At 44.4% G+C, this 14,635-nt stretch overlaps 1 protein-coding gene across 1 annotated transcript in view; it reads left to right on the top strand.

The window, feature by feature from the left end:
• COG4 (component of oligomeric golgi complex 4) overlaps positions 1 to 14,635 on the top strand; it is a gene marked incomplete at its 5' end in the record, with an annotated part of 30,672 nt that overhangs the window by 12,743 nt on the left and 3,294 nt on the right. Inside the window, 6 exons of the mRNA XM_079799392.1 lie at positions 288 to 421; positions 2,796 to 2,914; positions 3,466 to 3,632; positions 4,325 to 4,490; positions 8,790 to 8,852; positions 11,359 to 11,475. Coding sequence (XP_079655518.1) covers positions 288 to 421; positions 2,796 to 2,914; positions 3,466 to 3,632; positions 4,325 to 4,490; positions 8,790 to 8,852; positions 11,359 to 11,475 — 766 coding nt within the window. The remainder of the gene's footprint in view (positions 1 to 287; positions 422 to 2,795; positions 2,915 to 3,465; positions 3,633 to 4,324; positions 4,491 to 8,789; positions 8,853 to 11,358; positions 11,476 to 14,635) is intronic.

Raw genomic sequence — 14,635 nt, 5'->3', positions numbered from 1 at the left:
GCATAGATCATTTTTACTCAAACTGCTAACAAAAACACACCTCCAAGTCTCTTATTTAGTCCTGGCAGGATTTTAAGGGCTGAGTGATTTGGGTGAAATGTGTAAGTGGAATATGTGGTTGACAGCTCTCTCTGATTATAATTGGGTCAGCAGAGCCAGGATGACCATCTGGCACAGACCTTCTGGACCCAGTGGGGAGGGGATGTATGGGAGTATGTTTGCCCTGTAGCTTTTCTGTCTGAAGGAACCCATTGTCCTGCTTATTTCTTCTGCTGCATGTGTCTCAGGGAACTGGACCCTATCTTGACTGAAGTTACCCTGATGAATGCCCGCAGTGAGCTGTATTTAAGCTTCCTCAGGAAGAGGATCAGCTCTGATTTTGAGGTGGGGGACTCCATGGCCTCAGAAGAAGTAAAGCAAGGTAAAATGCATTTCCCATATTCCTTGGGAGGGCTAGGGTATGGTTATTGTTGTTTCATAGTTAAGCCACAGATCTCTTAATAAGGAAGTGATGGGTTTGTTGGCGTCTGGGGGTCTATGGGCAACTTGACTCCCAGGAGAAAAATCTAGACTTAACTGAATTTGGAATTGGACTGGGCCTTTGAAGCCATCTAATTATTTTCCTCTGCTATTTCCCCCACACCATGCTTCCTTATCAGCTTTCGTTTAGGGACTGGTGTTTAAATAGGTGATATGTACACACGAGGGAGGGAGGGAGGGAGGGAACTTCATGAGGGAACTTTGGGAGTGATAGGACTATTCCATACTGGATTGTAGCAATTGTTGCAAAACTCTGTCAAGTTACTAAAAAACATCATTGAGTTGTATACATATAATAGGTTAATTTTATGGTATATAAATTACACCTTAATATAGTATTGAAGTACAATATTGAGAAAAGAATATCTGTAATAATAAAAGCTTAATATGCTAATTAGACCGAACAGCTGAACAACCTTCCAGCGGGGACCGAGGCAGAAGCAGTTAGGAGCGATGAAGCAGAGGCAGTTAGGGGCGATCAGGCAGGCAGGCAAGTGGTTAGGGGCGATCAGGAAGGCAGGCAGAGGCGGTTAGGAGCCAGTGGTCCCGGATTGCAAGAGGGATGTCCAACTGCCTGTGGGATTGGGCCTGAACCAGCAGTCGGACATCCCCTGAGGGGTCCTGGATTGCAAGAGGGTCCAGGCCGGGCTGAGGGGACCCCCCACACACACACCGGTGCACAAATTTCGTGCACAGGGCCTCTAATATAGTATAAAGGAAGAGCATACAAAAAGAGTATATAGTGTAGCTCTAGCTGGTTTTGCTCAGTGGATAGAGTGTCAGCCTGTGGACTGAAGGGTCCCAGATTCGATTATTGTCAAGGGCACATGCCTGGGTTGCAGGCTCCATCCCCAGTAGGGGATGTACAGGAGGCAATCAATCAATGATTCTCTCTCATCACTGATGTTTTTATTTCTCTCTCCCTCTCCCTTCTTCTCTAAAATCAATAAAAATATCTCTCAGTACTCCCAGTCACAATTTTGAAGGGATAAATACATTTTAAAAAGTGTGCCACAGTTCTATTTTATTTATAAATTTACTCCAGGTTTTTAAGAACATTAAATTCCTGCTAGGCAACTATTACAGAATTCTCCAAACTGGAGACGAGACCAACCCAGCATTCTTCATGACTTGTACAAATAATACATGGCAGAGGAACTAGTTATATGGCCCAAGTGGCATTGCCTTGAATTGGTGTTTAAAGGAGGTTGAATTGGTGGTTTGGCCCTTATTTGGAGTTTTGGGCATCATTCATATTAATTATAACTGTCATTGTTCAGAACTGTGCTATCCAATGTAGTAACCACAGCCACCTGTTAACAATTTAAATTGAATTAAAATGAAATAAAATTTAAAAATTTAGATTAGTGCCCTAGCTCAGTGGTCAGCAAACTCATTAGTCAACAGAGCGGCAAACCGTGGCTCACGAGCCGCATGTGGCTCGTGAGCCGCAGTTTGCCGACCTCTGCCCTAGTTGGTTTGGTTCAATGTATAGAGTGTCCGCCTGCAGACTGAAGGGTCCCAGGTTCGATTCTGGCCAAGGGCACATGCCTGGGTATCAGGCTTGATTCCCAATAGGGGCGTGCAGGAAGCAGCCAATCAATGATTCTCTCTCATTGATGTTTCTATCTATCTCTCTCTCCCTTCCTCTCTGAAATCAATAAAAATATATTTTTTAAAATTTTCATATTAGCCACATTTCAATTCTTCAATAGTAGTTACCACATTAGACAACACAGATAAAGGACACTTTTATCATCATAGAAAATTCACTGGTTTAGAGAATGAAATGTATTATACCCAATGTATTTCATTCTTTGCCCTAGAAACTTATATCTTTTGAGTCTTACTAATTCTAAGGAAATAATGAAAAAGAAGTAAAAAGTGCTTTGTTCAAAAATGTTCACTATAATCTGCAATCACTCTGATCTCTAATTATCTTATGGCAAAATGTTTGTAATAAATAACCGAGGGGTCTTAATATAGGAGAGTAGTTTTTAAAAATATAGACTCTACCTGATAAAATATAGTCATTAAAAATAAGTAAGCTAAAAGAAGAAAAAAGCTATGAAGAAACATTGAAAATATTTATAATTTTTAAAGCACAGTACAAAACTATCTATACTGTGATTGTAACCAAGTGAATCATGTACACATTTGGAGTAAAGACTAGAACGGAAGCTGGAAAAATGAAAAAGGTCGATCTGTTTCCCTTGAGGAAGGAAAGTGAGTGTTCTGTCTTGGCTGTCCCCTAGAGCACCAGAAGTGTCTGGACAAACTCCTCAACAATTGCCTGTTGAGCTGCACCATGCAGGAGCTGATTGGCTTGTATATTACTATGGAGGAGTACTTCATGAGGGAGACTGTGAATAAGGTAGGACAGAGGACACATCCCTTGGAAATGGGGCTTCCTGTCCAAGAAGCCAGGCTGAAGGGAATGGCCAAGGCATGTCATATTTCTTGGTCCTGCTTTGAGAATACCCTTGCAGGTTGAGTGGCACCACTTTGTATGGTTAGTTGTTCTGCTTTGGAATTGTCATGCTCTTCATAGATCCAGGTGGGACTTCTTTCCCAAGGATCAAAAAAGAGCACCTCACTCCTTGGGGCGTCTCCTTGTCCCCGGCCTCCGTGGAGGTATGTGGTGAGGAGTCTTGGGGAAGAAGAGCCTCTCCTGATCTCTTACATCCCAGGTCATAGTTGTCCTCAAGGCAGAGGCCCTAAATACTTAATTTCTTAAGTGATCAATAGGGAAGTGAGCTATTTTAATAAGGACTATTCACACCCAGCTGTTGACCAGGGTAAACCATGTGGGGGAAAATATGGACAAGGTATAGAAAAGGAAGCAGAGCCAGGGCCTATTCCAGAACCATCTCAAACTGACATGTAGAACTGGGGCCCTTACTGGGTGCTTTGCCTTTTGGATAGGCTGTGGCTCTGGACACCTATGAGAAGGGCCAGCTGACATCCAGCATGGTGGATGATGTCTTCTACATTGTTAAGAAGTGCATTGGGCGGGCTCTGTCCAGCTCCAGCATTGACTGTCTCTGTGCTATGATCAACCTCGCCACCACAGAATTGGAATCTGACTTCAGGTATGGTTGGTGCTCTGTCTCATTTCTAGGAGGCAGGAAGGTCCTAATTGTGATTGATTTTTGAGGCCCATTTGTTTCTTCCTTTTTCCCCTTATAATAGTTTAGTTCTGTACAGGATAAAACCTCTTATCCATAGCACAGCATCCTTGGCTCCAGGCAGCTGTACAGCAGCCAGATATCTTACGGGCCAAGTCAATGTTCCCGGCACTAGCTTGGAGAGGTCATTGCCCTTAGTCCTATGAAAGAGAACAGGCATTTCAGATGAAAGCAGTAGTTGTAATATTTACATAGTTACCACTACGCTGATTGCCTGCTCTTATTCAGTCCTAAAACAACCCTGTGAGGTAGAAGCTATTAGCTCTGTTTTATAGATGGGGAAACTGAGGCTTAAAGAGATTCCATTCCTTGTCAAAAATACCACACCTCATATATGGTGAAATATGGACTAGAGTCCTGAACTGACAGCCTTACATTAAGCTGAACTTCTGAGTTAGTTGGAGCTCAGTGGTGATACCTGAAAGCCTCATATTGGTCTCTGTCATAGCCTGGCTGCTCCAGGTCTCCTACAGTCGTCTCAAGGATTGGTCATACTCTGCTGGGTCAGGGTAGGGGGCCCTCTGGTCCTGCTGTCCCGGAGGCCAGATTGAGCACTGTCGATGCCCATCAATCCCCATTTGCCATTCTGCCCCTAGGGATGTTCTGTGTAACAAGCTTCGGATGGGCTTCCCGGCCACCACCTTACAGGACATCCAGCGTGGGGTGACGAGTGCCGTGAACATCATGCACAGCAGCCTCCAGCAGGGAAAATTTGACACAAAAGGCATTGAGAGCACTGACGAGGCCAAGCTGTCTTTCCTGGTAGGTAGCCCCACCAGCCGAGAGCTGGGTTAGTTTATCTCAGAAGGTAAAACTATGATCTGTAAGCTACAGTATAACCTTCAACTAGAGATTTTCCCTCTAGTGCAGTGAGCTCAGATTTGTCCTCTAATGCTGCGACCGGTTTTCAACCTGTGGGTCCCGCGCGACCCACAGGTTGAGAACCGCTGCTGTAGAGTCTAAGACCATCGGAAAACACAGATATTTACATTACGATTCATTAACAGTAGCAAAATTACAGTTATGAAGTAGCAATGAAAATAATTTTATGGTTGGGGGTCACCACAACATGAGGAATTGTATTAAAGGGTCGCAGCATTAGAAAGGTTGAGAACCACTGCTCTAGTGTCTATGTAGAAGGAAAACTCCTTTAAGGACAGCTCATCTTAGAAGGTTCTGAAACCTTTCTTACCCAGGGGCCTATTTCTGAGGAGCTTGATCCAGGACAGGCACTGTTTCCTGCCTGAAGTCTGGGTGCTCAGCTTTCTGGAGTGCGCATCCACGAGAGCACTATGCAGCTGTTCAGGGGCTCCACTTAGAGCTTGGCTTGCATTTGCCACAGGACCAACTAGAATATGTGCCAAGCCTCCAGCCGGCTCCTCTGAGGACAGTCCCCCAATACGATGGGTGCCAATCCGTCAAGCCTACCAAGACTGCTTTTCTAGCACACTTCTTAGGCTTTCAACATCCTCAGAAAGGTGGCCTTGGTAAAGCCCTTAGCCTCCCAGAATGACAGATGTGATGAAGCATTGATTCTTCCAGTTGTGTGACAGCTGGCGAAGGAGAAATGTGGAAGGATGAAAGGATTTATACCACACTTAGTGTGTAATGAGCCAAAAGCACAGATGAGTCCTGAGCTCACATCCAGGCTTCTCTGGCACTTGCTGTCTTGGCATGAATGGAACAGCACTGTGAGAGGTCACTCTGCTCCACCCTTACATTGGCCAGACTCTAGTCTTCTTGGATCCTGAGGATCAGAGGCTGAAGGAAACATCCAATAGCAGAGCTCTCAATCAGCACACAGACTATGAATACCCTTGGGTTGGATGCAAAAGTGTATGTATGTATTTTTTTCTGGAAGCAGGGACCTTAGCTTTGCAGATTCTTAACTTCCAAAAGAGTTCGGAGCTGTTACTTTCTCAGACAGAAACCTAAATATGCTAATACCTACCTGTCTCTGTACAAGGGAACCCACAGTGATTAGTCCTCAGACAGATATGGAGGCTCTTTAGGCAGCCCCACTCTCTTCCTGTCATGGAAAATATGTTCCCTGGGCATGGGTTCTGTCGATCTGGAATGTCATGGTTGTTGCCAAAAAAGAGTATTAGTTCAGAGAAACTGTTGCCTCTGAGTATGGTGCCTTTGGAGAACTTTGCCAAAATGTCTGGCAGCCAGCTTCATATGATCATGGGTTAACTTACATTTCCGTTTTGTTTACATTCCATTTCATTTTTTACAGAACTTATTTCATTCTTTCATTTCTCTGCTCAGAAACAACTCCTTGCTACCTACCACAACAAAGCTAGCCATCTTTGCCTGGTGGTTTGTTGAAGGCCCTCTGACTCTCACCCATCCTGCCACTCTAGTCCTATTTTCCACCACTCAGCTCCACAGTCCCCATTAGGCTAATGGCTGTGCATTTGTGCGTTGGCTGTTCCCATTCAGATAGTTTCATTATTTGAGGGCCCAGAAAATAAGGCCAATAAGAAAGATGATGCTAAAAAAGAATGAAAGAAAGAAAGGTGATGCTGAGGTCCTGGCCGGATAGCTCTAGCTCGGTTAGAATGTCGTCCTGATTTGCCAAGGTTGTAGATTTGATTCCCGATACAAAAATCAATTAGTCAATGCATAAATAAGTGGAACAACAAATCAATGTTTCTTTCTCTCTCTCCCTCCTTCTCTACCTCCCTTTCTCTCTCTAAAAATAAAAAAGTAAGTTAAAAAAAAAGAAGTGATTCTGAATGCTTGGTGATAGGATTCTAGTTTTTCTGACACCAGGTACTTAAAATGTCACCATTCCCACCGCAGGGCCTATTTCTTGTGTCACCTTGATTCATTTGGTTGTCAAGATTAAATCCCCAACGGTGCTGACATATCATTCACCATGAGCTGGGATAAGCCCAGTGAGTCCTTGCTTACAAGGGCTGTCGGAACAAGGAAATTTTAAAATCAGTACCATTTGAACCCAAATCCATTTCCCCCTCATGACAGATTATCCTGGTGCCCTTAAATGCCTTAGAAACATTTATGTTGTCATCTTAATCCTTGAGCAGTCATGACAGTGCAGTTAACTCCCTAGAACTGGCAATGTTAGCCGCCTGTGTGTGGCATGCTAATGTAAGGCCTTACGTCTTATGCATCACAGTGGAAGCAGCCTTAGCACGGTCAGCAGCATGACCTTTCAGTACTGGCTGCAGGACGCTGATAAGGGAGCATTCTCAGGACACCAGAGGGGTGGCCTAATCTCAACCTCCTGAGGTTCTGGGAGTCTTCTACCTTGAAATCCTGAAGCTCCTGACTTAATCTCCTGGAAACTGGTTCCTCTCTACATCGCCTTTGCCTTCCTGGTCATGTCACCAGCACACCAGTTCAAAGGCTGTATGATCCTCTCAAATTTTAATCTCTGCCCCACACAGCTCTAGGTTAGTATTCCCAACCCACAGCTGTGCTCATGTGCCATTCACCTGCTTTAAATAATCCTCAGTATCACCCTACTGTCCACAGGACAGCAGAGCACCCAAGTGCCAGTCTGACTTTACCCACCTCTTACCATTTTCCTGCACTTGTCTGTGCACTGACTCTGCTGATCCCCAAATACCTTCTGGAGTTTTCTGCCACTCTGCATTTGCTTATGTTATTTCCTCTCTATTCACTCATTCAACAAATATTTATTGAGAAACTTCAGGCACAGTCTTCAGTTCTAGAGCTGCACTGCTCAATACGGTAGCTCTAACCACATGTGGCTATTTAAATATAAATTTTAAGAGTACAGGGGGATAAATGGTGATGAAAAAAAAAAGAATTTAAATTTTCTTTTCTTTTCCTTGTGAATTTAAATTTTAAAATCCATTTCCTAAGTTGCACTAGCCACATTTCTAGTAGCTCAATAGAGGCTACCATACTGGACAGTTCAGATTTCTAATATTTCCATCATCAGGAAAGTTATGTTGCACAGTTTTCTACTAGAGACACAGTGGTAAAGAAGACAGACAATGTCCCTGTCTTCAGGGAGCTGTCATTCTAGTGAGAAAGGCAGGCAAGAAACAAACATCGGGTCATCCTAAGTACCATTAAGAGATACCGAACTGGACAGTGGGCTGTGGGGGCTGGTACTCACCGTCATCTCCTGTCAGAGTTATGTTCCAGCCTTTTAAATTCAGCTCAGTTAACAACTCTGCCATGGAGCTTTCCTTGGAGGGATCAGACCAAAACGTTTGTTCTTTCCTCAAAATGGCCATAGCAGTTCGTGCCTTAATTATCACTTTGTCACATGCTGGTTTTTATGATTGGTATTTCAGCACCTCTCTTAAAAGTCCATTGAATTATGAGAGGAGTCCTTGGCTCTAATTCGGCTCTAGCTCTGTGGTCTGTCACTCTCTGAGTTCCTGTCTCTTTACCATGCTTTCTTTTTCTTCACAGTGTTTATCACTACCTGACATTATAAAATACATATATTACCAGACTTCCCTTCTGGAATGTAGATTCTGTGAGGGAGTGAATTTTGTCTGTTTTGTTAACTGCTTTCTCCCTGGTGCCTAGGACAGTGCCTGGCAGGTGGCCAGCGCTAGGTAAATATTTGCTGAGTGAATTCTTGACTAGCCTTGGTGAACCATTTCATCTTCTGAGAAGTTCTGTCCCTCTCTGTGAGCTGGCTTGGTAATGCTTGTTTTGAGAGGGTATTTGTATGAGAAAGTGCCTCCTGCGTGCCAGGGCTCAGGAAGCGTTTAATGAGTGTCAGCCTTTGTATCACTGACCTGGAGCTGGAGGTTCGAAGCCTCAGGATATCTCCCAGGCCAGTGTGCCTAAACATGGAGAAAAAAGACCTGAAACCTTGGGTCACTACCTCTGATGTCAGGTTGGCTTTGTTGCCTTGGTGTCAGGGCCAGGAAAAGAGCAAGCTGGCTCACTATTCTGCCCAACCTGAGAGCTGAGGGCCCTGCCTGATTTCAGTCCTCAGCCCTCATCTGAGCCTCAAGAGTGCAGCTGTCAGCCAGTCTGGCACTGGAATGAGTACAGACACCAATGAGCAGGAAGTCACATTCTTCTCTCCTCATCTCCCAGGTGACTCTGAACAACGTGGAAATCTGCAGTGAAAACATCTCTACTCTGAAGAAGACGCTGGAGGTACAGAGGAATTGCCTACAGCTTTGAGCTACTGCAGTCTCCCCGGGAGGGAGCCCTGTGCACTCCTGGTGGGACTGTGGCAATCAGAGCACTGAGCCAGTCTCTCCTTTCGAGCACTGGAGGGCTTCACTAGTGTGAGACCATATGAAGAGCTCTGGCCCAAGATCTGGGAGATCAGAATTCAGATTAGATCTTCCAGCCCATCTTAGCATGTGACCTTGGACAAGTGTCTTAACTCTCAAAGCTTTAGTTCTCTCATCTATTAAATGATGCCCTACTTTGGGTTTGTTGGGTGGCATAATTAAAAAAAACACACAAAAAAACTATGGTTGAAAACACTATAAAAATGATAAAGCCCTCTATAAATGTAAGAGATTAAGATGAGATAGAGTCACCAAACCTTGTACAAAGCTGGTCGCTGTTACTATTTTTTAAAGGAAGGCTGCATAGTATATTGAAAATTGTTTTCACTTGGAAGTCAGATACCCCTGAGTTCAAATCTCCACTTGACCACTGACCAGTGGTGCAGCCTAAGGCAAGTTCTGTACCCTCCCTGAGCCTTAGTTTTCTCATTTGTAAAATAGGAAGAGTGATCTCTGTCCCCAGGGTGGTTGTGAGAATTGAACTAGATAATGTAAAGCACCTGGTACGTGAGAGGGATGCAATAATAGTAAATTGTATCAATAGTTACATATAACAGCATGGAGCAATCACTTTAAGTATTAGAAGACAAGGGGCCCAACTCTGCCTCTGAGGAAGGAGGGAGGCCAAGGTCCTTCTCCCTCGTGGCACTTGTACTCAGCTCTGCTGCAGAAGTACAGGGCTCCACATGCATAGGGCTGGGCAGACTGGGGAGGCTGGGGGCCAGCACACAGAGAAGAGGGCCCCGTAGCTGATGGGCTTTCTGAGGGGCTCAGGGAGTACAGTCAGATGGGATTGACAGTAGTACTGTAAACTGGACTAGATTATGAATTTATCTAAAAAGGGGCTTTAGAATTGGATAAAATAAGAGTGACACAAAGTACCAATAGCATAGTCTATCACATTGCATGTATTCTACAAGGTAACTGTCATCATTGTTTCTGAGCCATGGCATCTTATATTCCTGACTTCATCTTTTACTTCGTCTGTTGGATTTTGAAATAAAATTTTAGGAAATGTTAGGCATTCAGAACTGAACTGGTAGAATTAGCCAAGTGAAAGAAAAAAAGGATAGCAAAAATCTAAAAACAATTCCCATAAATCCTACCCCCTTTGGATTTGGATTTCACATGTGTTCTTAATCCTTGAGGTCAATCAGCATGATGTCCGTTTTACAGATGAGGTTAAAGTGCTAACAGTAAAGATTGGAGCTGCTGTAGGAATGGATCTAGATCAGTCCCTTTACAACTCTCCACAATGCTGCTCCTGCTGTAGCCAAAGCAGCACAGACTTACTAAGGAGACTACAAGCAATGTGGGGAGTTGCAATCCAAACATGGTGAGCTTCAAGCAGCTCCCCCTGTGGAGTTCTGTGCACCTGGGCTGTAGTGTGGGGATTCAGAACAAGTGCTCTGATACTAGAATTCCCACCTGGAATCCCAGCTATTCAACTGACTGCTGCGTGGCTTTAGTTATAACTCTCTGTGCCCCAGTTTCCTCATCTGTATAACAGGGATAATAATAGTACTTCATAAGATAGTTACTTTAATAAAAATAAAATGCTTAGAACAAGGTAAGCAGTTAAATCTTAGCTCTATTCATGACGATCTCCCTTGGGCTGCCAGACTACAGTATTTTAAAATCAGAAATATAACAATAGCTAATATGACCTTAGTGCCTACTATGTGCCAGGCATTGGACTAAGCACTTTGTGCATCATTTCATCCAACTCTCACAACCACCAAGGAAGCAGGATTTGTGTTCTTATTTTATAGACAGTAAAATTAAAGTTCTGAAACTAAATCACTTGACCAAGGTCACTCAACTAATAGTGGCTATGCCAGGAATTGAACCTAGGAATGTCTATCTCTAAAGGTATGAAAAGATGTCTGGTTTTGTGTTTCTTTTTTTAAAAAAAATATATTTTATTGATTTTTTACAGAGAGGAAGGGAGAGGGATAGAGAGTTAGAAAAAGCGATGAGAGAGAAACATCAATCAGCTGCCTCCTGCACACCTCCTACTGGGGATGTGCCCGCAACCAAGGTACATGCCCTTAACCGGAATCGAATCTGGGACCTTTCAGTCCGCAGGCCGACGCTCTATCCACTGAGCCAAACCGGTTTCGGCAGGTTTTGTGTTTCTTATTCACATCCCCTAACACTGGTTAGGGGGAAGTGGGAGTCAAGTGGCTAGCCACCAGGATAGAATCTAGGTTTCTGAAACCCACTCAGGACTCTTGCCTAGGATTGGCCTTAGCTATTCCCAGAGAAGGCTAGAGTAGGAGAAATGGCTGGTTGCATGTTGCTGCCCTCCCCACGCCCGTGGTCCTTGCTTAGAAGCCTGAAAACTGGGTGTTCTCTCCTAGAGTGACTGTACCAAGCTGTTCAGCCAGGGCATTGGTGGGGAGCAGGCCCAGGCCAAGTTTGACAGCTGCCTTTCTGACTTGGCCGCCGTGTCCAACAAATTCAAAGACCTCTTGCAGGTAAGCCCCAGGTTCAGCTACTGGCTGAATCCTCTGCCTGTGTTGCGTGGAGAAGACTGTTACTGGCTTACTATGGACTCTGTGTATAAAGAAACAGGAAGGAGGGGTGAAGAAATAGCATGCAAGCCACTGAACGTATGCAATCCCTGAGACTAAAGGCCCCATTGGTCTTCCAGCAGTACAATTGTCACATTGACAAGCTAGCATTCTGGCCCTCTAGAATCTGTACTTGGCCCCCCTGTGCCAAGAGCCCTCAGAAAGGTGCTCTGAGGAAATGGAACCACGTGGTTACTTAGACCTACTGCTTGGCCTTAGTCATAGTACTGGGCACTCAAATCTCTTCCTTTTTTTTTTTAATAACAAGATTTTTTTTTATTGATTTTAGAGAGAGTGGGCAGGGAGAGAGAGAAACATCAATGAAAGAAATACCTTTTGGCCTGCCGGGGATGGAGCCCGCAACCCGGGCATGTGCCCTGACCGTAATCAAACCAGCAACCTCTCTGTGTATAGGGCAATGCTCAACCAACTGAGCCACACCAGCCAGGGCCAGAAATCTCTTCTTTTGAGCGTGTACACCAAGCATGTCAAACTTGCAGCCCGCAGGCCCCATGCAGCCCACAATTAATATTTTTTGCGGCCCAGACATTATAACGGTGTGTAAGAAATGTTTTAATAAAATTTTCGTAACTTAATTTTTACAATATCCTGTTATACATAATTATTATTTTCTTACCCCATGTTTTTTTTATTTAATAAATCTTTATTGTTCAGATTATTACAATTGTTTCTCCTTTTTCCCCCCATAGCTCCCCTCCACCTGGTTCTCACCCCACCCTCTGCCCTTACCTCCCCTCCACTGTCCTCATCCATGGGTGTACGATTTTTGTCCAGTCTCTTCCCGTACCCCCCACACCTCTTTCCCCCTGAGAATTATCAATCCACTCCCATTCTATGCCCCTGATTCTATTATATTCACCAGTTTATTCTGTTCCTCAGATTTTTAATTCACTTGATTTTTAGATTCACTTGTTGATAGATATGTATTTGTTGTTCATAATTTTTATCTTTACTTTTTTCTTCTTCTTCCTCTTTTTAAAGAATACCTTTCAGCATTTCATATAATACTGGTTTGGTGGTGATGAACTCCTTTAGCTTTTTCTTATCTGTGAAGCTCTTTATCTGACCTTCAATTCTGAATGATAACTTTGCTGCGTAATCTTGGTTGTAGATTCTTGCTATTCATCACTTTGAATATTCCTTGCCACTCCCGTCTGGCCTGCATAGTTTCTGTTGAGAAATCAGCTGACAATCGTATGGGTGCTCCCTTGTAGGTAATTAACTGTTTTTCTCTTGCTACTTTTAATATTCTCTCTTTGTCTTTTGCCCTTGGCATTTTAATTATGATGTGCCTTGGTGTGGTCCTCTTTGGATTCCTTTTGTTTGGGGTTCTGTGTGCTTCCTGGGCTTGTAAGTCTATTTCTTTCACCAGGTGGGGGAAGTTTTCAGTCATTATTTCTTCAAATAGGTTTTCAGTATCTTGCTCTCTCTCTTCTTCTGGCACCCCCATAATTCTGATGTTGGTACGCTTGAAGTTGTCCCAGAGGCTTCTTACACTATCTTCAAAGTTTTGGATTCTTTTTGCTTTCCCAGTTGAGTGTTTTTTGCTTCTTTGTTTTTCAAATCTTTGACTTGATTCTTGCATTCCTCTAGTCTGCCGTTGGGTCTCTGTATAATATTTTTTATTTCAGTCAGTGTATGTTTAATTTCTAGTTGGTCCTTTTTCATATCCTCGAGGGTCTCGTTAAATTTATCGGCCTTTGCCCTGGCTGGTTTGGCTCAGTGGATGGAGCGTCGGCCTGCGGACTGAAGGATCACAGGTTTGATTCTCACCAAGGGCACATGCCCTGATTGTGGGCTCGATCCCCAGTAGGGGGCATGCAGGAGGCAGCTGATCGATGGTTCTCTCCCGTCATTGATGTTTCTATCTCTCTATCCCTCTTCCTTCCTCTCTGAAATCAATAAAGAAATATTTTTTTAAAAAAATTTATCGGCCTTTTCTAGGAAATTCTTGAAAAACCTTATAACTGTGGTTTTGAACTCTATATCCAGTCGTTTGTTTTCCTCCATTTCTTTCGTTTGTGATCCGTTTCTTTGTCTCCGCATTTTCGCTGCTTCACTGAGTTGGTAGGGTGGCTTGGTGTGCAAAGTGTCCTATATGGCCCAGTGGGTCGGCCTCCCAGTTACCTGAGGTGGACACTCTTGGTGCACCCCTTTGTGGACTGTGTGTACAGCCTTGTTGTAGTTAAGTCTTGATTATTGTTGGTGTGACTGGGAGGAATTGACCTCCAGGCCAATTGGCTGTGAGGACCCACTGTTTCTATAATGGAAGAACTGCTGTGCTGGAGACATGCTTATGGGGCAGGACTAGTTTCAGTGGGGCTTTGGTGCTCACTGGGACTGCCTATTGAATGTGTCACTTATGGATGTGAGTAGTTTAAATCTGGTGTCATCTCACACTGACCACTAGATATACTAGCTTCTGAATCTCCAATGGGGTGCAGGTCAGCTACTGTCTGAGGCCACCCAGCAGGAGCTATAGTGAGAACTAAAGTTTTCTCCTCTTTGCTTGGGGTTTGGAGGTTTTGGAGCTGTCTGACCAGAGCTGCAGTTTGTTGAGTTAAGCTGAGATAGGGCAGGCCATTTATATGCAAAAGCCGCTGTGTGGAGCCTGGGCGGGTTTGTAAAATGTGCGGGGCAGGTCTCAGGGTGGGGCGGGGTCTCAGGGAGTCACTAGGCTAGGGCGTGGCAAACAGCGATGGCTGCCAGTCAGCCATCTCTGCGTTTCCACGTTTCCAAGTCCCCGCGTCCCACGCCCCAGCGCAGTAAACAGTGATTGCTGGGCGCACCTCTCCAAGAAAGTCACCCTCACTTTCCGACCCGATGGCAGACAGTCCAGCTTCTCCCCATAGGAGTTTGGGTCCCCAACATCTCCCCAGAAATTGGAGTTCAGAGTAATCGGGAGCCTGTCTCCCTTCGGGTTGAGAAAAGCATCACAGCCAGTCGCCCGCCTCCAGCCCAATTCACGCGCCTCCGTATCTCAGCTTTTTAGTGCTTGTGCTCTTTTCTCTTTCCTTCTAGTTGTAGAACTTCCACTCAGCCA

The sequence above is a fragment of the Cnephaeus nilssonii genome (assembly GCF_951640355.1).
Source record: "Cnephaeus nilssonii genome assembly, chromosome: 20".
In the NCBI taxonomy this organism is placed as follows: Eukaryota; Metazoa; Chordata; class Mammalia; order Chiroptera; family Vespertilionidae; genus Cnephaeus; species Cnephaeus nilssonii.
This window is presented reverse-complemented; position numbering and strand designations above follow the sequence as displayed.